Source organism: Dermochelys coriacea, chromosome 3 (genome assembly GCF_009764565.3).
Source record: "Dermochelys coriacea isolate rDerCor1 chromosome 3, rDerCor1.pri.v4, whole genome shotgun sequence".
Lineage (NCBI taxonomy): Eukaryota > Metazoa > Chordata > Testudines > Dermochelyidae > Dermochelys > Dermochelys coriacea.
Genome location: NC_050070.1, coordinates 7,516,484 through 7,541,844, shown reverse-complemented (window position 1 = coordinate 7,541,844; position 25,361 = coordinate 7,516,484). Strand labels below are relative to the sequence as shown.

Below are 25,361 nucleotides of genomic sequence, written 5' to 3'. Positions count from 1 at the left end.
TGCCAAAAGCAAATTCACGAAGGTAATTATCTGGAGCATCTAATATCCGGCTGTCTGGAAAAAAATCTCTCAGACTGACTCACAGATCACAAGGAAGACCGCGGTCCGTTGGTCTCTGGGCCAACAAGCCAGGAGTACTGTACATCATGATGAGGGCACGCAGCTTTGTCACAGAAAATGCAGGGGGGAGAAGCAGTCACAAAAGAACCGTGGCAAATTCTGATAAGTTTGACATTTTAATGAATATTTGTCAAATGCCTGCAATTCTGTCCCTCTTCCTGCTTCTCTCCATGCTCTCATTTTGCCTCTGCTCTTTTTTTCGCCAGGTCTTTTCCCAGACACACTCCCCATAGTAGGTTCCGATTCACAGATGATGATAACCCAGAGATATTTCCTCAGACTGCACTGCTCCTTGGGCCACGTCCCCCAAGCAGATGATTTGGAAGAAAATTTACCTCCCATATGCCAAAGAGGCAGCAAAAACCAACACCAGGAGAAGGCAGGCAGAGAGGCTTGCTACTCTAGTGTGTTCAGCGCATACCTGCTCACAACCCTGGAGACTGCTGCTCACACAAGCCCCTAATAACTGTTTTTCCCCTTCCTCTCACAGATGGGTGCGTTCATCCTCTGTGGCTGTAATTTTTATTTTTTTTAATGTCTCTTGCAAAAAAAGTATATAGAAGCACCTGGAAAGTATGGGATTTGGACAATGCTTAATTTGTAATGAAAGAGGTGCTGGGGCTCAAGCAATTTTTTTACTTTCATAACTGACAGCAAGCCCAGAGGTGCCGGGGCTACGAACTGCCAAGCCTAGCGGTGCCAGGGCTATGAACTGCCAAGCCCAGGCACAAATTAAGCACTGGTTTTGGAGGAGGACTGATTTTATGCCTTCATTCTTGTGTTTATAATAATGAATCCTGGATTTGTACAATATGTGCCTGCAAAGAACATCAATCAACTTTGTACGTCAGCAAAGTTTGTTTGGAGGAAAGGTGCAAAGATCAAAATCATGTTAAAATAAATCCTCACCTGTGTCACCACCAACACCAAATATTTTAAAAACCTGTTTCTCACCATTTATGCTGGTCGATAACTTTTTGAATTCCATTTAGTGTGACAATGGAACTACTCTAAGCATAAGTTTCATTTTCTTCATACTGGGTTTTGCTTTGTGCGCTATTCCGTGTTGCTGTGTTTGCACTGCATAGATGATTATTATTTGTGCTAGGTTCTGTACATACCATAGGAGATGGTTCTGTTCTCAAGAGCTTATTGTTTAAATAGTCAAGACAGAGAAAGGGTGGGACAGGGATGAGCCATACAAATAGAATTAACAGAATGACTGTTGACAAACATGTTAGAAAAAACCCTGTCGTTATGTATGTTTGAAACGTATGAACTGATGTTCTAAGAGAAAGAATGGCTAGGCCACTAGCGTAGGTTCAAGTCCCTGCTCTGCCACAGACTTCCTATGTGACACTGGATAAGTTACTTAGCCTCTCTGTCCCACAGTTCCCCATCTATACAATGGGGATGCTAGCAGTACCCTGCCTCAGGGGTGTTGTGAGCACAAATACATTAATAATCTGTGAGGTGCTCAGATACTTTTATGGCCTCCATTAAATATATACATAATGCAGGTATTAGGTTTCATAAACCTACACTTAAACTCTGCCCCGCCCCCAAAACCCCCCAAATTCAAACCCTACATCAGGGTCCTAAATTACTTGGCAGCTTCCTTTAGTAAGCGCAGAAAAACACTCTTTGCCCTACTGCAAGAGACCTCAAACTTTTTTTTGCTGGGACCCCCTTTGAAAATATTTCAGGCTGTGACAACTCTCCCATACCATGCCATCCTGACTTCTGCACTGCTAATGGCAGCAGTGCTGCCTTCAGAGCTGGGTGCCCGGCCAGCAGCCACTGCTCTCAAGCCCCCTAAAATAGTCTTGTGACCCCTTTTTGGGTTGAGACTCCCAGTTTGAGAAATGCTACCCTAGTACCTATAAACATTTGGTTCAGGGGCAAATTTTCAGTTTTTAATCACAACAGATTAAGACGTGCCACTCTCCGTTATTGTTAAGGGGGATTTGGCATCTGACTCGCCGCATGCAATGCTGAAAACCTACCCCTGAAGGGAGTAAAGCTGCAACTATGTTAAAGGAGTTTCAAACAACAAGATGGGAAATTCAGCAGGAACTATTATTAGCTCCTGTTTATACTGTCATTTTTCTTATCAGTAGAAGATTATTTATACAGCTCCCAACCCAAGAGCTTCTTGTTTATCTTATTACAGAAACCATTAAAGAAAGTTGCTATAAAAAGCAGCTTCTGTATTTAGTATGAGCGCTAGTAAATGTTCTGCTGGGTTTTTCTCCTTATCAATCGCTTCTTTATTTTCTAGTCACCATTTCATAATTTCCTTTGCCATTTTTCACACTGTTCTCTTCTGACACTACAGAAGACTTTACTGTGTTCCTTCCTCATTTACTACTCCATGTCAGTTTTATTATTTGATCACTTCATAAATTTATGGTCATTAAAAAACAAAACAAAACAAAAAACAAAACTAAGTAGGGGGAATATGGTTCAGATTGAAAGGCCTACATTGTACTACCTCAGCAACAGAATTCAGCGTTCAGCTACAATTATATATTTTTTCTCTCCCCTCCTTTTCCCACCATCCCCCTCACCAGCAATAGAGAAATAAAAAGGAAGAAGTCATAGTTTGCTACTGCAGATGCATAGAAAAGAGCGTATTTTTTTTGTATCATGCCTTTTCTATGAACTCTATCCCAAAACACTTCATAAAAATTAAACAGGATCCCAACAAGGGCAGTTGGGACCAAGGGTCAGAGCAAATCTGAGGTTGGAAGAAGTGGAGGAATTTGCATTCAGGTTCCATGGCAGGGTCAAAACCAAAGGTCAGAGTCCAAGTGAAGTTTCAGGGTCCAGGTGAGGAGGCAAAGTCCAAGGCAAGTCAAGGTCAGAGCAGGGAGCAGAAATGATTATGGCAACTACAGAAGATCCACACTGTTGTTGGACACTTCCTGTAATGCCCCTTGGGTCTGTATAGAGTGGGGAGCCAATGAGGAACCATGAGGCTGCTGCTTGTCAGACCCCTTGAGATGGGGCTTCCCATAGTCTGTGTCCACAGGAGGATGTTGGGCCATAGAACAGAAGCGGGTTACAGTTGCTGCTGAGTAGCATCATGGAGATGTCAGCAGCATGGCAGCTCTACAGAACTGGATTCTAGACCTATAGGGGGTCTTACAAATTGCTGCAGTGGAGGTAAGATTAGGCAAGGGAAAAAGATTTTCAGAGGAGATTTTAAATGGGATGGAGGAAGACAGGAAAGTAGTCCCAAATGGCAGAAGATTGAGCAGAGAAGGCTCTTGCATCAAGAATGGTAAAATTATGTGAAGAGATGGGGAAGAAAAAAAAAGGGGTGCCTCTGGCTAGCAAGTAGAAGGAGATAAAGAGTCATATCCTCAGCTAGTGCAAATCAATTTATACCAGCTATGCTGATTTGCATGACCTGAAGATCTAGTTCAAGATCTGTGATTTGAAATTGACATACACATCACTTTAGCTACCATGCAGCCAACAGTCACTCACTCATGTGCTCATCCCTAACAACCCAATTGTAGAATGCCTTTTTTAGGAGAGACGGGGGAGTTAAAAGTTTACACCTGGAATCCTGAAGCAATGTCCTTCAATAGAGCTACACTGTCCACATTAGAATTTTCTTTAAAGGCCTAACTGACTGGCAACACCTGCAGATAAAGCTTTAGGGGACGGATTCATCCATGAGGTAGTCTTTTTTGGTCAAATTGGGATTTATAACAAGAGGGCCAGAAATAATCCTAATTTTGGAAAGATCCAAGGAATGCATTTGTTTCTTTTCCTTTCCTCACAAAGCATCTGCCTTTGTAAACCGAGAGTGGGTATACCGGAAGCGGTGGCACACTTCCCAAGCATTTGTTCGCTCTCTCTTCACATGGGAGGAGAGATGAAAAAGAGCTAGAACACCATCCAGGCCATCTTCCCATCAGTGCAGGATCATTTCCTACAAGGCAATTCTCTAGAACTTCTCCTCTCACAAGAGTTTGACACTTCTAGTCACATTTTCTTTCTTAATTATCTGACTATTTCAAGACTTCTATTCAGGCGTCGGTCTAAAAAATAAATAAATAAAGGTCAGGAAGAGTAAGTTGCATGTTTTGTCTCCAGTTGTACTCCTGATTCTGCTACCAAACTCTCTGTATGGCCTTTGCCAAGCCACTTAAACCTCTCTGCAAAGAATTAATCCACATTTGTAAAGTGCTTTGCAAACAGTGTGTTGTGTGAAGGTCTAAATAGCTTTACTGGAGTCTGCTCACTCCTCCCCAATGCCAATGGAGAAAAAGAGGGAAAGAGAAAGAAATACGGTACTTTCCTCTTTGAAACAAAGTTACAGTTAATATGGCCATTCCCTCGCCCCTCAATCTGCCTTTTATTATTATCTGTGACTCAAGGACAAGTGGACAAACTCTCACAATCAGTATGCTAAGTGTATTCATGCCAGCTATGGATACATTCCCAGATATGTATTTGTGTATATACATTTGCCACACTTAATAGTGTAACTTCAGAATTAAAGAAAACTGTTTTAGTTTTAAGATAGGAACTCTGCGCTTATTGCAATGCTATAAAATAAAATTTGCTACCAAAAGCCACACACACACACACACACACACACACACACACACACACACACAAAGTGATTCACTGGGAAAGTTCTATGATGTGCGGGACAATGGGTCTTAAATCAAAGGCATACATTATCATGACTAAGCTGACAGATCTGCACTGCAATGCAGAAAGCCGAGCAATAATCCAACATCTGCACCAGCACACACAGGAGGCTAGACACAGGACCCAAAATGAGTAAAGGGCTCTTCAAGCTCTTACCTGTTACCTGTGCAACAACTGCTTGAGAAATCCTCCGATTGGCAAGAAAGGCTTTGATTTCCTCCTTTATCACGCTGCTGTCCCTCCTACCAAAACAAAACAAAAAAAACACAAGAGAGACAGACAGACGAAAGGGCACTCTGAAGATGTAAAATGGCTTTGTTTCCTTTGCTTAAGGGGTGGGGGGATCTTTCCCGGGGGGGGGAGGGGGGAGAAGAGTCAAAATAGTTCACCAGTGGACACACTTCTTTTAATGAGTGTCATGTTTGATCAAAGCATCCCAGCAGACGGATGGATGACTCATAGCCTATGTAATTCATACTAGGCGTAGGGCTGCCATATGGAATGTACAAAGTTTCATTACACAGGGATGAATAAATCTCTCACACCAGCATTAAAACTCAGTCGTAAAATGAAGCACAAAAAATAAAAGATTGCAGGGCCTGCATGGTTAGCTCCACAAATGAGGATATCGACAAGCCCTCTCAAACATTTCAAACAACGGGGCTGAAGGAAGGAAAAGAGATTTTGCAACCTCCACCCCAACAAACTCCCTCACCCCCAAAAGCCTGGTGTGTGGGTGCACTGAATGAAGGAATGCCCGTCATGGTTATATCCCTAGTTTTTCTGGAAGGATTATTTTTAAAAAGTGTGGAGAGATGGTTCAGAAGGGACTGAATAATTATGCTAAAAGGAAAAGAATTTACTGGTTTCTTAGGGGCTGTAATGTGCAGCAAGCTTAAACTGCAGTAAACAAACACCTGCGCCTGTGAAATTCAGAATCTGTTTTGCTGGGCTTTTAAAATCAGGTCGAGTTTATTCCTGAGTAAGACATTTTTCCTTTGACTTTTTCTGAGCAGGGTTTGGTGATCAAAATTGCAATGTGACCAGCCTCAAGCTTGGAAAGTGTGAGTGAAAGACAAATACTGCAGGTTCGCCATCTCTTCTACACCCAACCTGCACCCTCCACACAAGAAAACATGGGACATTTCAACAGGAACAAGCATCAAACGCTATCTGGGGCATCATGCTCATGAACTCCCAATCCGACAACAGGTAGATTTCAGTGAAAGGAGCGCCTGTCTACTGCTACCTTCAACTCTTTCAGATTCCCCACTATGCTGAGCCCAAGCAGCATGACTAATCACCTTTGTGGTTCTTCCCACTCATTACTGAGCCTCCTTGACCCAGCCACCACACCTTCACTCAGTCCCTCTTTAAAATGCATGTCCTCCAGGGGTCTGCAAGCCCCAGTCCAATGTTTGCCAAGTATACATGAGAAAACATAACACTCCAAAACAACAACGAACAGTAGCAGCAACAAAAAATAAATCATAAAATAAAAAAAACAAAACCCACAACCGAATTTAAAAGACGCTACATTTCACCACTCATTCTGCCTCTTGCTTGAGCCAATCTTCCATCTCTCATTTTATACACTAGTAAGATCATGGATTCTTAATTTTGGAGCAACAACCGCCCTAACCTTCCCCATATTGCTAAATGGAAGGGGTATCCTGCCTAACAAGGAAGACGACCTTCAACAGGAAAAAAGATGACCACTGACCTTGACTATAAATTCTCCATAGATGAGACCTGCCTTTTCATAATTGTTTTTATTTCAGTGCTGTAATTCTTAACACACTAACAGAGGCAGTCCTGCCACAAGGAGCTTACTATCCAAAAGGCAGATAAGATATGGTATATTGCAAGTCTGTAAAGAAGGCATTAACAGAGCCATTTCCCTCTTCTCCCATACAACATAGGGAAAGAGAAGGCATTGGACTGACATGAGCCAGTGGTGGAAAATCTCATGGGAGAGGAGGGCTGTTTCCAAGGGATTTGAATGTGGTGAGCATGGAAACAGTGCACTGAGATAAGGAACTCAATCCAGGCTTTGGAAAAAACTAAGACTGAAGAGGGATCTGTGACATAGCCCAGGACAAATGTGCACAGGGCTTCGAAGGGGAGGGTGGCCAACGGGGAACAAACATGGGGATAATTATCTAAGGCACCCCTCACTCTATTGACAATACATATAACCACTAAAAGTAACCCTCCTTCCCTGCTCCACCCGAGATGCAGTTCTCTTCTTAGAGGGTTCGTCAGGCTGATTTACTGAACCATCTACAAGTTTTACTAACCTCATCAATTCTTCCACTTTGTCATCTACGTCCAAGTCCTCTTCAGAGGCTTCAAAACTGTACGATCTCTGAGCCAAGCTGTTTGCAAGTGGATAGCGTGTGGGCGACATCTTCCCATTGAAAGCCGACAACCTCTCGTTACTCTCCCTCCCGTTCTGATTAGTAGTGCAAGGCTGTGGGGAGGTGTCGTAACTGTTGCTAGGCGATGGGGACATCCCAGAATGCTGGGTCTGTGTAGAAGCTGTGGCTGTAGAGGAAGATGCTGGGATATTGTTGGTACTGTTGCCATAGGAACCACCTCCATAACTAGACCTTCTTCCAAACTTGTCACTATGCTCTTGATCGAGACGGTCCAAGGTTTCCAAGGCGTGGAGGATTTCGTGTCTGGTCATTCCAGTACGTCTCAGGCGTTGAAGCAGGTCTATCTGCTCTATAGTAAATCTGGGTTCATCTGTGTAGTGAGACATGGTTTCCAGCAGACTAAAAATAAGGTGAAATGTGAAAGCAAACAGTTTAGTGCAAAAGCTCACTATGGGACATGTACAGCATCTCAGGGATGTCACTTAACAGAAGACAATAGGCCTGATTCTGGTCTCATTTACACCAGTGTAAATAATACAAGTGAGAGGGCAAGCATGCCCAATGGGTGGAATCCCTCTCACTCATTGAACTCGATGGCAAAGCTCCCATTAACTTCAGGTTCATTGTTTGTTTGCTTCTGGTAAAGAATAACTTTACATAGTTTTCAGATAATACCTCACTCTCTTACTTCAAATCCCGCCCAACATACCTTTTGATTACTTTCCCGCCCCCAGCTCCCTTTTCTGCTCTCTTATCTTCAATAAACATGCCTTATGGAATGACGATAGTTGCTCCATAATTAAGGCTGCAACTGAGATTCCGTTATATGCCCAATTTTGCCCAACCCCCTAATCCACCAGCAAAGTCCCATTGGTAGAGCCCTGTGTGGATACAAAATTTGTATGCACATCTGATCCGCAAACATGGTCTGTGGATATAAAGCGGATATCCAGATTTGCAGGGTTCTACCCACTGGCCTCAAAACTCGCAGGTTAGAGCTGGGCCAGAGGTACAATTTTTCTAAAAATATTCAGTGATACAGAAAAGGTTAATGAGTTATATGATTCCCTAATGTCAGAAGTGTGAAGAGTTCAAATAGTCTTAACTTTTTTGAAGGAAGGAGAGAGCTAAAACCCAGTTTCTTGAACTTTCCTAACTGAAATCTAGTGCCCCACAGCACCAACATTGATTGAAATTTGATTTCAAAAGTTAACTTTTGAAGCTGGAATGTTGCCGTGGATCACCAGGCCTGACAAGCAGAGTGCAGCATGTCTAATTGCTGTTAGAGACCTGAGCTCTTTCATTTAAAGAAATAAGGCCAACTAGGCTCCCTTGTTCTTTGCCAAGGGAGATCTCATGTGTAATCACTAGGGAGGCTTGTCAAAAGAACTTTTTTCCTCCTAAACTTTGCATAATGGAGGACAATATCCTGAGGCTTGCTGGGCACTCCCCCTTCCTGGCAGGCCTTAGCAGATCCATGGGAAATGGCCATGCGACCCCTTAATCTTTCTCCCCTCAAGTCCCCTCATAATAGCTCTTCTAAAGTCTACAGGAAGCAGGGGCCCTTCTTTCAGCCATCAGAAGATCTTGTAGGAGGTGGCTGGAGGTCAGAGGGCAGCAGGAGATTGGGGCAAAAATTATAGGGCATTCTCCCCTTCCTGTGGTCCTACACAGAGGGTGTGAGGGGAGAAGCAATGGCAAACTCTCAAAATCATTGGAGCCCACCTGGAATCCCAAGCATGGCAGTGGTGGGAGAGAGACAGCTGACAACATACTAAAACCAGTGGTGAAATGGGGCCCCGACGAGAATCCCAAACCTTTACAGGAGCGAGGCTGCCTGCCCCAACAACCCTGCATCCCTAATTAACTCGGTGTTTATGTCTTTCTCTGTGCTGGGCCAAAGACACACAGAAGCTGCAGTGGTGTGGCAGTTCCCAGTCCTGACTACTACTGGTGTTGGTGTGGGTAAATGGGGGTCCTTTCCGTGTACTCACACCCCAAGCTGGAGTTCTGTGACCCGCGGGGAGAGAGATGGGCCATGCTAGAGCTATGCTGCCGTACCATGATGCTGATACAGGATGCATGGGTCTCTTTAAAAAGGGTTTTGCCTTTGTCAATGGAATCCCAGGGTAGAGAGGGAGGGGCATGAAGCAGAACTTCCCATCTCCAGTCCTGCACTGTTATATGTACTCAGTCCCTTTCACTGGTTTCTTTCTCATAACTCTAGAAGCGGCTATGGCTGCATTCTTAAAATATGATTTAATGAACTAATGCACATTTTTCTTCTGAAGTCCACAAGTATGTATGTCCTCGCAACCGCTCTGCATTGCTGCCGCCACCAGTGGAGAGGTGGGTGGGTAGGGGGACTCATGCCCCTTCCAGGTGACCCTAGCTGCGAAGCTGGGATCAGGCTGAAGTCATGCCCCCAACGCGGCTCTCCTGCTGCCACTGGCAGTGTATCACTCCCATGAGAGTCTGATTTGTATGGCTGATTAGTATTAATTTCTCCAATAAGGATTACTTTAAATTAAATAAAAAAAAAACTGGCTCCCAACTTAGCCCACTATAAGCAGAGTGTAACAGCCAATGTACAAATCTAATAACTGAATGGAATTGCAAACAATTAAGAGATGGAAGCCAGCTCCCAGATCATTTAGCTTAGTCCTGAGGGAAAATTAAATTATATATAATGTAGGGAATATCCTTCTCTGAATTCCATTCAGTTTGTTTGTCTTTCTATTACCAAGGTACCCTGAACGATACACAGTATTCTAGTGATTGTCCAGTCATTTGTCTATACTGCAAAACAAAGATGGGTTCTTAACTCAGGTTTGGTAATCCAAGTTAAAAATAGCAGTGAAAACATAGCAACTACAATTTTAACTTGGGTTAGCAACTTGAATTCAATCCCAAGCTTTAATTCAAGCTGCTAACCTAAGTTGCCATGTCTTCATTGCTATTTTAACTGGAGTCAGCTACTGAAGGTTAGCTAACCCATCTTAAGAACACACACACAGGCTATATCTACACTTAAACCGCTACAGTGGTGCAGCTGCAGCTGTGCGGCTCTAGCACTTCAGTGCAGACACTCACTACAGTGATGGGAGATTTCTCCTGTCACTATAGTTAATCCACCTCCCTGAGACGCAGTAGCTAGGTTGACAAGAGAATTCTTCTGTTGACCTAATCTTACCTACACTGGGGGTTTAACTACATCCCTCAAGGGAATGGATTTTTCACACCTCTGAGACACATAGCTGGCTTGAACTAAGTTTTTAATAAAAAGAAAAGGAGTACTTGTGGCACCTTAGAGACTAACAAATTTATTAGAGCATAAGCTTTCGTGAGCTACAGCTCACTTCATCCGATGCATCCGATGAAGTGAGCTGTGGCTCACGAAAGCTTATGCTCTAATAAATTTGTTAGTCTCTAAGGTGCCACAAGTACTCCTTTTCTTTTTGCGAATACAGACTAACACGGCTGCTACTCTGAAACCTAAGTTTTTAATGTAGACCTGGCCTAAGTATTGTATCACATACCTATCAACCCTTGGGTTCACAGCACTTTCCAGTTTAATAACTTCTACAGATTTAGGCCAGGATCCTAAAATGCATTACACCCACACAGAGCCCCCAGTGACCTCATAGGCTCTGGCAGGACTAGGGCCTTAATGTGCTCTTTAAGCTCGCTTCCAGATGTGGCTATGACCCCAAAACAGTTTTAAAAAGTGTGGCGCTTTTCCATTGTAAATCCTCATTTGAGAGGTTTTAATTCATAACCTTTTATTTGTAATTAGGTTGTATTTTCCCCTCTTTAGTCTGACCTCCAATTTCTGACTGAGGGCAGGGAGGGTTGTTCTAATGCAAAGAAAGGGAGCAGATTCAAATTAGACACTTAGGGTACATCTACCTTTCACTGGGAGGTATGATTCCCAGCTTGAGCAGAGGTACCTGTGGTAGTTCTGCTCGAGGCAGCACGCTAAAAATAGCAGTGTAGTTAGGGTAGCATGGGTAATAGGTTGGGCAAGCCACATGAGTACATGCCCACTGGGCCCCTCTCTGACACTGTCTGTGCTACCTCAGCTACAGTGATATTTTTAGCATGCTAGGTCAAGCAGAGCCAGCGTGGGTGAACCGAGGGTATGTCTACACCTTCCTGATCCAGCAGGAATTCCAGCTTGAGGAGATGTACCCACACTAGCTTTGACTGAGCTAGCCCAGTAAAACTAGAAGTGTAGCTGCGGTCACACAAGCAGTGGGAGGGGCTAGACACCTTAAGTACAATCCCTTCCGAGACGCTACTTCCGAGAACATACTCGGCATGGCCAGCCCCTCCTGCTGCACTTCTGTTTTGAGCGCTCTTGCTCAATCAGAGCTAGTGTGGGTTCGTTTCCTCAAGCTGGAATTTACATCTTCTAGCTCCAATGTAGACACACCCGAAGACTGGCACTATGCCAGGCAAGAGAAACATTGGATCCTTGCAGGCTGTGGCGAATCGGCTTTTGGTTTATCCAGTTTTCCTTTCCCAGCTCTCCATTACTTCTCAAAAAGGACCATCAACAATTCTGCAAATTTGTTAGTTAATTGTCTTAAGCATAAGCTCACATGCTTTAAATTGCGAGTCAGACACCCAAAAACCATGAGTCAAGAGGTTTTTTTTAAATAATATATGTGAAAGACTTATTTGCTTTGTGGATTTTGAATGGCAGGTCACATTTTCAAGATTTTCTACTCAACGATGAGGACTACAAAAAACTTGATTTTGTTTTTAAATGAAAGATGAGCTTCTTGCATATCCAAATGCAAGAGCTGGGACTTCAAGAAAAATACCACATAACGTGAGACCCACAATAAAAGTCACAAGAGTTGGCAACACTAGTACATGTTCAATTTTACCAAGCATCCACGGCATTTTAAAGAACAACTACACTGAGTCGATAGTATAGTTATTTTAACAAGGTCTCAGTTACTTTCTAGTTCTTCATGCCTCCTTTTTCACTTTCCTTGTTAAAGACCAATTTAGAAAGGAGTGAAGCAAACCAGCCACTTTAGAATAATTAATTTCATCCACCTCAATTAATTAATGGACAGTCTCTAGTACTTTATCCCCACATTTTTGTACGAGCCTCTTATTCTCCTTAACCCCTTTGGCTAACATTCATTCAATTTGCTTTCTTTAGTGCCGTCTTTTTCCTGCAAGATTTAACTAACTGTGAAAGGATCAGCGAGCAAAACTAAGAGGCGAGGGGGCGCAAAGGACTGCAGGTACCCTGCACGAGTGATAGCTATGATGGGCTAAGGCTGTCAAACTTTACTGCCTATGTAACAAAATATCTGCAACCACTGCAGATCTTGTGTTGTAATCACGTACTAAGTATCAGAGGGGTAGTCGCGTTAGTCTGTACACACAAAAACGACGAGGAGTCTGGTGGCACCTTAAAGACTAACAGATTTATTTTGGCATAAGCTTTTGTGGGTGGAGCGGGGTGGACACCCGCTTGGGCCCGGAGGGGTTTAAGATAGCCCTGGGAGAAGAGCTGGGCTGATTGGCAGAGCAGCCGCAGCTGGGGGCCATGCCCCAAACAGACCCAGTGGGCCTTATAAAAGCCAGGAACAGAAGAACAAGAGGCTACTAGGCAGCTCTCCAACACCACTTTCTACAAGCCATTACCCTCTGATCCCACTGAGGGTTACCAAAAGAAACTACAGCATTTGCTCAAGAAACACCCTGAAAAAAGCACAAGAACAAATCCACACAGACACACCCCTGGAACCGTGACCTGGGGTATTCTATCTGCTACCCAAGATCCATAAACCTGGAAATCCTGGACGCTCCATCATCTCAGGCATTGACACCCTGACAGCAGGATTGTCTGGCTATGTAGACTCCTTCCTCCAGCACTACGCTACCAGCACTCCCAGCTATCTTCGAGACACCACTGACTTCCTGAGGAAACTACAATCCATCGGTAATCTTCCTAAAAACACCATCCTGGCCACTATGGATGTAGAAGCCTCTACACCAACGTTCCACACAAAGATGGACTACAAGCCGTCAGGAACAGTATCCCCGATAATGTCACGGCTAACCTGGTGGCTGAACTTTGTGACTTTGTCCTCACCCATAACTATTTCACATTTGGGGACAATGTATACCTTCAAATCAGCGACACTGAGATGGGTACCTGCATGGCCCCACAGTATGCCAACATTTTTATGGCTGACTTAGAACAACGCTTCCTCAGCTCTCGTCCTCTGATGCCCCTACTCTACTTGTGCTACATCTTGATGACATCTTCATCATCTGGACCCATGGAAAAGAAACTCTTGAGGAATTCCACCATGATTTCAACAATTTCCATACCACCATCAACCTCAGCCTGGACCAGTCCACACAAGAGATCCACTTCCTGGACACTATGGTGCTAATAAGAGATGGTCACATAAACACCATCCTATACCGGAAACCTACTGACTGCTATACTTACCTTCATGCCACCAGGTTTCATCCAGACCACACCACATGATCCATTGTCTACAGCCAAGCTCTACGATATAACCGCATCTGCTCCAACCCCTCAGACAGAGACAAACACCTACAAGATCTCTAGCAAGCATTCTTACAACTACAATACCCACCTGCTGAAGTGAAGAAACAGATTGACAGAGCCAGAAGAGTACCCAGAAGTCACCTACCACAGGACAGGCCCAACAAAGAAAATAACAGAACGCCACTAGCCATCACCTTCAGCCCCCCAGCTAAAACCTCTCCAACGCATCATCAAGGATCTACAACCTATCCTGAAGGACGACCCATCACTCTCACAGATCTTGGGAGACAGGCCAGTCCTTGCTTACAGACAGCCCCCCAACCTGAAACAAATACTCACCAGCAACCACACACCACACAACAGAATCACTAACCCAGGAACCTATCCTTGCAACAAAGCCTGTTGCCAACTGTGTCCACGTATCTATTCAGGGGACACCATCCAAGGGCCTAATCACATCAGCCTCACTGTCAGAGGCTCATTCACCTGAGCATCTACCAACGTGATATATGCCATCATGTGCCAGTGATGCCCCTCCGCCATGTACATTGGTCAAACTGGGCAGTCTCTGTGTAGAGGTATAAATGGACACAAATCGGATGTCAAGAATTATAACATTCAAAAACCAGTTGAACACTTCACTGCTGCTCGTTGGGACTGGTTTAATTATGCCACAAGAACAGGGGTCACACAATGAAACGAACTGATAGCAGGTTTAAAATGTTGGATCATATTAAAGAAATTCTGTATTAAAATCACTCTTGGTTTTTGGTACTGTTTCTCTCCCTCTCTGTGTGAAGCTTGCAAGCTGCTAATTGTGTTAGTACATTCTAAGACAGAGTCTGTTCTCAAAGCAATTCTTTGTAACAACTACTCACACAGAGAGACACTCAAAGCAATACTCTGTAACAACAGAAACAGCACCCAGAGACTCCCCGCCCTTTTGTTGTATTCATCTCGCTTTGTTAACAATTGTGATTAAAACAGAGATAGAGGATGTCTGTGGATGGATGCTTGGTGTGGATAATAACTGAATGATCAGGGAGGTGCCAGCCTAAGAATCCACTGCCCATCGGCTGAAGAAGGCGTCAAGTGGAAATAACCAGAGGACCTCCGGAGGGCAGACTGGAATCTACCCAACAGCCTCAAGGATGGGAGAACCAAAGAACAAGATAACATCTGGCAGCATGGAGCCGTCAGGAATGTGCTATCTGCTGATTGATTCAGCAACAGCATGATGAAGCAATTCCCATAGACTAGCACAGGAAGAAATTCCTATAAAAATGGACTCTAGAAAGTGAGAACTTTGGGGTCTGATTCTGCAAACCAATTTCCAGGAGCATCGGATAAGCATCTGACAAGGCCATGCTCCCTCCTCATGTCCAGGCCACCTGGCCAGTGGCTTGGCATGAGCAACTCTAAGGCAGGTAACTATGATAACAACCTTGCAGAACCTGTGTGCGTGCGTGTGTGCGTATGAATGAATGTGTGAATAAATATGAACTTGAATGGAATGTTATAGCTATAACTAACTGCTTACTATGTTTCTTTTTTTTTTTTTTTTTTTTTTCAGAGTAGCAGCCGTGTTAGTCTGTATTTGCAAAAAGAAAAGGAGTACTTGTGGCACCTTAGAGACTAACAAATTTATTAGAGCATAAGCTTTCGTGAGCTACAGCTCACTTCATCGGATGCATCTGTATTCACAATAAACGTGGCATTTTGCCTTTTCCCCTTTAATAAGATCCTGCTGGTTTTTATTTTATTGGTATAACATTTTGGTGGAGAATTGCGAAAGGGGGAATATTGGTAAAAAACCTCAGTTATTGTAAATATTGGTATGCACACCGCCAGCTCTATTGAGCTAGGCATTTCTATTAGGTTAACCAGACCTGCTGGCCTCTGGGAAGGTTGCAGGGGAAATCAGGTTAACCAGACCTGCTGGCTTCCGGGAAGGTAGCAGGGGAAATCAGGTTAACCAGACCTGCTGGCCTCCAGGAAGGTAGCAAGGGAAATCAGGTTAACCAGACCTGCTGGCCTCCAGGAAGGTAGCAGGGGAAAGCGTATAGATTAAGCTACGATTACTAAACCTAAGTCCTATTAAGAAAAGGAGTACTTGTGGCACCTTAAAGACTAATGAATTTATTTGAGCATAAGCTTTCGTGAGCTAAAGCTCACTTCATCGGATGCATCTGATGAAGTGAGCTGTAGCTCACGAAAGTTTATGCTCAAATAAATTCGTTAGTCTCTAAGGTGCCACAAGTACTCCTTTTCTTTTTTGCGAATACAGACTAACACAGCTGCTACTCTAGAATCTAGGCTGTGTCACTTGGTAAGTAATACCAGGAGTGACAAAGAGATTGAAATATCGGTGTTAAGGTGTTTAAAAGAAAACAGGGTAAGCCAGTACCAGAGGGAGGGATGGAATCAGAAGGAACTCCAACCGCACCTTTTGTTAAAAAAAATTATGCCTTTTAAACAAATCCTTCAAAAATTTGGGCACAGTCCTTGGACTAAACAAGCCCTAGCTGATGTCTGCACTATTTCGGGCCTAGAGGATAGATTGGCACAGTATATCCTCATATACAAATGTTCTAGTGCTGCCAAAAGAGATGCAGCAGCAATTTGTTGTTGCAGCAGTAATTTGTTGGGAGGCATGTAAGGATTCTTACCTCCGCTTGTCTACATGTAAAGAGGAAAAGGCACAAACGGAAAAGGGAGCCGACAATTGGAAGGTGCTGGCTACACATACCCAAAGTCAGCTGAAAATAGTGAAAGAGGCACTCCAGGAATGCAAAAAGAGAGAGAGAGATTCCTGGCAGACCAAGCTAAAGCCTCTGAGAAAATTGAAAGAGAATCTTGTGCTCCAAGGTATGGTAAAGAAATTAACCTTGAAGCAGGGCAGAGCACCTGCAAATCATAGTGGTTGTGAATCACTAATTAAGAGTCTGAGACAAAAATTGGGCTTTGCCTCTAAACAGCCATTACAGCAGGTGAAGGGGAAGAAGTTTCTATGTACAGCATCCCCAGGCATAATTACAAAGAGAAAAGAGAATGAAAAAGTTAACTCTGCAGAGGCTGGAGGGAATTAAGCAGCTAAACTTTGTGAAAATGTTAAAAAGCAAAAGTATTAGAGAGAGCATTCTTGGTTTCTTTGCAGCCATTCTGAAGGAAAAATGGGCCCTTTTCCAAAGGGGAATCTGTCAATTAGCCAGGCAAAAATAAACTGATTAAAATCATTTGACTGGACAATTTAGTCAAATTTGCTAAAAGAACGTAAGGGGGGGTCTATTGGAACTTAACTGCCTCAAATGTATAAAGGGAATGTAAGATGTAAAAAACAGAGCAGTGTGGAAGGGATGTTAAGGAAAAGAAAATGTGTATCTATCTATCTGTGTGTGTAAATATATAAAGTTCTAAGGACCAAATGGTTTTGTTTTTGTTTTTGTTTGTTTTAAATAATGCCACTAAAAATCCATTTGACTCTTCAATTCAAAGTTGCAAAACAGACCTTTTTGCTAGACACAGGTAATTAGTGTTGTTTGGCTTTGGGATTTGGCATTTAACCCTTAAAAGGTAACTCAATGCTTTACAAAATTTACAACGTTTTTAAGTTGTGGCTGCAGCCGGGCAGTCAAAATCAGGAGAATAGAAAAAAAATTCTGGATTCTTTTTGTTTGTTTGGTTGTTTTTTGTTTGTTTTTGTAACAAAATAGCAGATGAGAGCTGTAGTAAAAAAAAATAAATAAGAAATTAAAAAAGACAGTGCCCCTCTGAAGCAACAGCAGGGGTGAGGTGCACAAAAAGAAAGAAGCAATGTTAGAAACACAGAGTCTTAAAATGAAAAGGAGTAATTGTGGCACCTTAGAGACTAACAAATTTATTAGAGCATAAGCTTTCGTGAGCTACAGCTCACTTCATCCGATGCATTTGGTGGAAAAAACAGAGGAAAGATTTATATACACACACACAGAACATGAAACAATGGGTTTATCATACACACTGTAAGGAGAGGTTTCAGAGTAGCAGCCGTGTTAGTCTGTATTCGCAAAAAGAAAAGGAGTACTTGTGGCACCTTAGAGACTAACAAATTTATTAGAGCATAAGCTTTCATGAGCTACAGCTCACTTCATCGGATGCATTACTGTAAGGAGAGTGATCACTTAAGATAAGCCATCACCAGCAGCGCGGGGGGGGGGGGGGGGGGGAAGGGAGGAAAACCTTTCATGGTGACAAGCAAGGTAGGCTAATTCCAGGCTCTGAGTAATCAGACTGTCACTTTGATAAAGGTACATGAAAACTCTGTAAGGAAAAAAAGAAAGTTACACCTTATGTAAAAATTGATATGGATAATGTTATAGAAGTTAAACTATGGAAGGAATGTGCTTTTGCCCCAGAACATGTGCAGAGTATATAGAAGGGGCAAAATAAATGCAAACATACCATGCTACTTAATTAAAATGCTATTAGGGCTCCAAAGGGAGCCATAATAGGTTGGGTTTTCTTTTTCAGATTGCTGTTTGTTTTGGAAGCAGAAGTTAAAAAAGTAATCAAAACTCTGGTGAAAATTGATTGTGTCCCTTTTAAGATATCGTGAGCTACAGCTCACTTCAATGAAGTGAGCTGTAGCTCACGAAAGCTTATGCTCTAATAAATTTGTTAGTCTCTAAGGTGCCACAAGTACTCCTTTTCTTTTTGCGAATACAGACTAACACGGCTGCTACTCTGAAACCTTTTAAGATAGTGTCTCTGAGCTGCTGATGGCTTTAAATCCAAAATTACCTAAATGATAAAGAAAGGAAAGAACTAGCAGCACAAAGGAGCTGCAGATAAAGGACATACCTTATCAGCAAACAAATTGTCTAAATAAAAGGCATGGTATAACAAGATAATTTTAATAAATTTAATGATAATAAGTATTCCTGTAACAATGTATAGTGTGTATGATTTTTGGAAAAATCCTTTAAGGTCATCTGGTAATGATGCTTCTCAGCTATTACCTGTAAATAAACTTAAAGCTTAACACAGCAGGAAAAATGTTATAAACTTGGTCTGCTGTATAAGAAGGTACCCCACCTCATGGATTTAATGGCTAAACAGTGGGATAATTTCCCCATAACCCTTAAAACATAGAAGCCATTGAAACCTGGCCTGCCTATAGAACAAAAACAGGAAAATATGGGGGTAATTCCTCTGTTTTGCCTGCAATCAGCAAGGGTATTTGTAAAATAAATATTTTAAGCAATAATCTGCCACCCCAAAAAGGGGTAGAAATATGTTCTTTTGTCTTTCAGAAAATCAGGAAAAGCTGATGCCAGCTGAAGAGCAACCCAATGCCATGAATTTATTGTCACAATAGAAATTGTGTTTTGTGTTCTATGTTTTGTCTTGTCTTGTTGCTAGCACTGTTATGTGTTTAAAAAAAGAAATAAAAAAAATACTGCAGACCTGCAGGTAATTAAAAATAAATTAAGCTCTCTGTCCCAGCTACAGGACAGCCTGATACAAAAACATGTAAACTTGGTCCAAATTGGTCTGGATAACCTAAAAGCCCGATAGAATCTTTGGCAATGGCTTAATACTACCATATGGCTTATGCAGAAGAAAAAATTTAGAAATAGGAAACTATACAGCCATAGCTATGGGATGCACTGAAATGCAGATACTTGCCCTAGCTACTTTGGAACGCGAAATGTTCTGGGTCATATTGGGAAATATTAAGGGTTTGATGCATTTGTTAAAACAAAGAAAGAGATCATTGTTTGACACTTATCAATATGAATGGATGCAATACGTTTCCAGTATTGTAAAACCAGACTTGTTAATGGGAGAAATTGTTGTCAAAATTGCACACCAACAGTCCCTGGAGGCAAAGGTATTGAAGGTTAGCCCACTCCACATATTACACATGGGATCCTTCTGGCTACCCTGGACCTGGAGCCAGCGGGCTGGGGAGGGAGGGAAGCTATTGGACACGAGAGGCTGTACCAAATGGACTCCTCAATAGTGGGTATGCCTCACCTTGCCTGTTGCCCCAGAACCTTGTAGTAAAGATACATCACTAGGACCATGTACGTGGCATGAATTGGAACCACAAACTCAAACTGCCTCACAGTATCTTCTCTTGAATAGGCTACATAGGAAGTAACACTGACGATTATAAATCTTAGTATCAAAAGGGGGATTATGTTGGATCATATTAAAGAAGTTCTGTATTAAAATCACAAATGAGTTTGATTCCCCATAGTTTAAATTCCAGGGTATTACTAATTAAGAGGTCTCTTGATTTTTGGTACTGTTTTTCTCCCTCTGTGTGAAACTTGCAAGCTGCTAATTGTGTTAGTACATTCTAAGACAGAGTCTGTTCTCAAAGCAATTCTTTGTAACAACAACTACTCACACAGAGAGACACTCAAAGCAATACTCTGTAACAACAGAAACAGCACCCAGAGACTCCCCGCCCTTTTGTTGTATTCATCTCGCTTTGTTAACAATTGTGATTAAAATAGAGATAGAGGATGTCTGTGGATGGATGCTTGGTGTGGATAATAACTGAATGATCAGGGAGGTGCCAGCCTAAGAATCCACTGCCCATCGGCTGAAGAAGGCGTCAAGTGGAAATAACCAGAGGACCCCCGGAGGGCAGACTGGAATCCACCCAACAGCCTCAAGGATGGGAGAACCAAAGAACAAGATAACATCTGGCAGCATGGAGCCGTCAGGAATGTGCTATCTGCTGATTGATTCAGCAATAGCATGATGAATGAAGCAATTCCCATAGACTAGCACAGGAAGAAATTCCTATAAAAATGGACTCTAGAAAGTGAGAACTTTGGGGTCTGATTCTGCAAACCAATTTCCAGGAGCATCGGATAAGCATCTGACAAGGCCATGCTCCCTCCTCATGTCCAGGCCACCTGGCCAGTGGCTTGGCATGAGCAACTCTAAGGCAGGTAACTATGATAACAACCTTGCAGAACCTGTGTGCGTGTGTGTGTGCGTATGAATGAATGTGTGAATAAATATGAACTTGAATGGAATGTTATAGCTATAACTAACTGCTTACTATGATTCTTTCTGTATTCACAATATACGTGGCATTTTGCCCTTTCCCCTTTAATAAGATCCTGCTGGTTTTTATTTTATTGGTATAACAAAAACAAACATAAGAAAGTACATCTTCATACAATGCATAGTGAACTGTGGAACTCATTGCCAGGGAATGTTGTGAAGCCCAAAAATATAACTGGGTTCAAAAAAGAATTAGATAAGTTCATAGAGGGTAGATCCAATTGGCCTTGGCTATTAGCCAAGATGGTCTGGGACGAAGCCCATGCTCTAGGTCAGCGATTCTCTAATTGTGGGTCGTGACTCCAAAGTGGGTTGGGACTACATTTTAATGGGGTCACCAAGGCTGGAGTTAGACATGATGGGGCCTGGGGCCGAAGCCCGAGCCGCGCTGCCCAGGGGCCGAAACCAAAGACCAAGGGCTTCAGCCCTACGTGGTTGGGTTCAGGTTACAGGGCCCTGGCTTGGGGCTGAAGCCCTTGGGCTTCAGCTTTGGCCCACCTGGAGCAGCAGGGCTCAGGCAGGCTTAGGTTTCAGTGCCCCCTCCAGGGATTGTGTAGTAATTTTTGTTGTCAGAAGGGGATTGCGGTGCACTGAAGTTTGAGAACTCCTGCTTTAGATGCACCTAGGCTTCTCACTGCCAGAAGCTGGGACTGGACAACAGGAGATGGATTACTTGATGAATAGCCCTGTTCTGTTCATTCCCTTTGAAGCACCTGGCACCAGACACTGTCAGAAGACAGGACACTGGACCAGATGGACCTTTGGTCTGACCCAGTATGGCCATTCTTATCTTATCCCAACCAGAAAGATGCAGAAGGAAGAAGTGCCACCTCTGCAGCATCGTTCTCTCGAGCCCAGTCCTGCCAAAGCCACGCCATGAATTCAGGCTGTGTTGGTGGGATGGCTGCTCTCTATACCCTCTCTCTGTCCCCTCTGCCTTCCTTCCCAAACCTGTGGGTCTTGGCCTTCTCTGTAGTTTTAAATTTTTCCCCTTTACAGGTTGGAAACCTCCTCGAGGGACCAGTAGACTGATTTGGCCTACAAATATACCTGAATTGTGAGCTCAGCTGTAAGGAGTATGTCAATGTTTATAAGATGTTACATAATCTGTAACAACAAACGTGGATGGAAAAAAAAAACAGATGGAATAACTGAATGAGTCGGAAAAGAAGGCCAAGTTAATATGATTCAAGGACTGTGTTTAAGTTATGCTTGTTAAAAACAGGAGAGATGAAGCTGGAAGTTAATGAACCAAAATTGGTATGTCAGATATTAGGCCTAATTGGCAGGCAAGATAATGAGGGGATGGGCTATTTCACCCATCATTCCCTTTTTGGGTCCTTAAATGAAAGATTTGGTGGGGACAGTATGGAGAGAGGAAAAAAGACTAAAAGAACAGAGGCTACTGGAGCAAGCTTCACCATCATGGCTGCCACCCTTACTGTTTCCTGGGACTCTGGGCCTGACATCATCCTGTTCCTAAGAAATGTCCTGGCCAGAATGGGCCAGAGAGAGAGAGAGAGAGATCAAAATGATATCACCACCCCTACCAGATCCAACTAGATCCCAGGTATCATCTGGGATGAGTTATTACCATTCTTAATACCACCTAAGATTTCCAGACAAGCAGACTTTTCCTTCTAAGACTGGACGTGAACAACATCTCCAGCTCATCTCAACTACTTTCATCTATTTTCCCCACAAGGACAGTTACTACCATCTTTGATACCATCTAGTAGACTGTCAACCAATTGGGGTGGGGTGGAGGGGGTGTTGCTTTTAAAAACTCTCTCCAGCTGAAGGGAAAGGAAACAAGGGATGCTGGTAAAATGAAAGATTTAATACTTTACATTTCACATGCTTTAACTGTTTTATCTTTTCTGTACCTTTAATAAAAGGTTAAGAGGATTTTTAATGGTGTGTTTGTCATAGTGCTATGCAGACTGAGGTCTCTATATACCAAGCCCTGGACCTCATTTAACACTGTTTAATGTTAGACAGTGACAGGGTTATGTTAATGCCTTTGGCCCATATATTCCATCTAAATCAATACAACAGCCCCCACTTCCATGCCCCAACAGACGAAACTGCAAGTCTAAATATAACATTTCCCTGCCCCTGAAGAACTGCAGGGTCTCAATGCGTGCATGAGATGATATTGTGAGGAGGAGGAGGGGTTTAGATTTATTAGGAACTGGGGAACCTTTTAGGAAAGAGTGAGCCTATCCAGGAAGGATGGGCTCCATCTAAACCAAAACAGAACTGGACTACTGGCACAAACGTAAAAAGGTTGCAGAGCAATTTTTAAATTAAGGGCTGGTTAAATTAAGGGCTGGGGGAAAGCCGACAGGTACAGAGGAGCACGTGGTTTGGACACCGACACTCCTTGGGGAGGATCTATTAATGGAGACTCTCTATATCCTAGGAACAAAAGAGGATGGAAGATGATAAAATATGGGTAGCATCTGATGAGAAACAGTCAAACGAAAAAGAGCCCCATTGAATTACATCATGTAATGGCAGACAGCTAAAAAGTGACTTTTTTTTAAGTGCTTACATACAAATGCTAAAAGTCTAAATTATAAGATGGGTGAACTAGAGTGCCTCGTATTAAATGAGGATATTGATATAATAGGCATTACTGAAACTTGGTGGAATGAGAATAATCAATGGGACACAGTAATACCAGGATACAAACTATATCGAAAGGACAGAACAGGTCATGCTGATGGGGGAGGGGCACTATCTGTGAAAGAAAGCATAGAGTCAAATGAAGTAAAAATCTTAAATGATCCAAACTGTACCAGAGAATCTCTATGGATAGTAATTCCATACTTGTATAATAAGAATATAGCAATAGGGATATGCTACCAACCACCTGACTAGGATGCTGCTAGTGACTATGAAATGCTCAGGGAAATTAGAGCGGCTATAAAAATAAAAAACTCATCAATAATGGAGAATTTCAACTGTCCCCATATTGACTTGGTACATGACACCTCAGGACGGGATGCAGAGATAAAATTTCTTGACAGCTTAAATAACCACTTCTTGGAGCAGCTAGTTCTGGAACTCAAAAGAGGAGAGGCAATTCTTGATTTAGTCCTGAGTGGAGAACAGGATCTGGTCCAAGAGGTGAATATAGCTGAATCGCTTAGTAATAGTGACCATAACATAATTAAAAATTTAACATTCCTATTGTGGGGAAACACCAAAAGCAGCCCACCATGGGAGCATTTAATTTCAGAAAGGGGGACTACACAAAAATGAGGAAGTTAGGTAAACAGAAATTAAAAGGTACAGTGCCAAAAGTGAAATCCCTGCAAGCTGTATGGAAACTTTTTAAAGACAACATAATAGAGGTTCAACTTAAATGTAGACCCCAAATTAAAAAAAACATACTAAGATGACAAAAAAGTACCACCATGTCTGAACAATAAAGTAAAAGAAGCAATAGAGACAAAAAGATATTATTTAAAAAGTGGAAGTTAAATCCTATTGAGGAAAATAGAAAGGAGCATAAACACTGGCAAGTGAAATGTAAAAATACAATTAGGAAGGCACAAAGATTTTGAAGAACAGCTAACCAAAGACTCAAAAAGTAAGATAAATGAGAAGCAGGAAGCCTGCTAAACAACCAGTGCGGTCACTGGACAATTGAGATGCTAAAAGAGCACTCAAGGACAACACCACCGTTGTGGAGAAACTAAATGAATTCTTTGCACTGGTCTTCAAGGCTGAGGATGTGAGGGAGATTCCCCAATCTGAGCCATTCATTTTAGGTGACAAATGTGAGGACCTGTCCCAGGTTGAGGAGTCAGAGGAGGTTTTGGAACAAACAGATTAATTTAACAGTAATAAGTCACCAAGACCAGATAGGATTCACCTGAGAGTTCTGAAGGAATTCAAATGTGAAATTATAAAATTACTAACTATGGTATGTAACTTATCATTTAAATCAGTTTCTGTACTAGATGACTGTAGGATAGCTAATACAACACTGACTTTTTAAATGGGTCCAGAGGTGATCCCAGCAATTACAGGCTGGTAAGTCTAACTTCAGTACCAGGCAAATTGGTTGAAACTATAGTAAAGAACAGAATTATCAGACATTTAGATTAACACAATTTGTTGGGGGAAGAGTCAACATAGTTTTTCTAAAAGGAAATCATGCCTAACCAATCTATTAGAATTCTTGGAGAGGGTCAACAGGCTTGTGGACAAGGGTGATCCAGTGCATATAGTGTACTTAGATTTTCAGAAAGGCTTTGACAGAGTCCCTCACCAAAACCTGTTAAGCGAAGTAAGCTGTCATGGATAAGAGGGGAAGGTCCTCTCATGGATCAATAACTGGTTAAAAGATAGGAAACAAAGGCTAGGAATAAAATGGTCAGTTTTCTGAATGGAGAGAGGTATATAGTGGTACTGTGGCCAGGGGTCTGTACTGTGACCAGAACTGTTCATTATATTCATAAATGATCTGAAAAAGGGGGTAAACAGCGAGGTGGCAAAATTTGAAGATGATACAAAACTACGCAAGATAGTTAAGTCCAAAGCAATCTGTGAAG

At 42.5% G+C, this 25,361-nt stretch overlaps 1 protein-coding gene across 18 annotated transcripts in view; it reads right to left on the bottom strand.

Moving 5' to 3' along the window:
- The window catches only part of HMBOX1 (homeobox containing 1), a 154,264-nt gene that overhangs the window by 56,048 nt on the left and 72,855 nt on the right, over positions 1–25,361 (bottom strand). For all 18 annotated transcript variants that reach the window (XR_006279659.1, XR_006279660.1, XR_005292207.2 and 15 more), the window contains 2 exons: positions 7,095–7,574; positions 4,951–5,036 (listed from right to left, as the gene is read on the bottom strand). Coding sequence is in view for 14 of the 18 variants with exons in the window: in XM_038397214.2 (XP_038253142.1) it covers positions 4,951–5,036; positions 7,095–7,574 (566 nt within the window). In the remaining 4 variants the exon portion in view is untranslated. The remainder of the gene's footprint in view (positions 1–4,950; positions 5,037–7,094; positions 7,575–25,361) is intronic.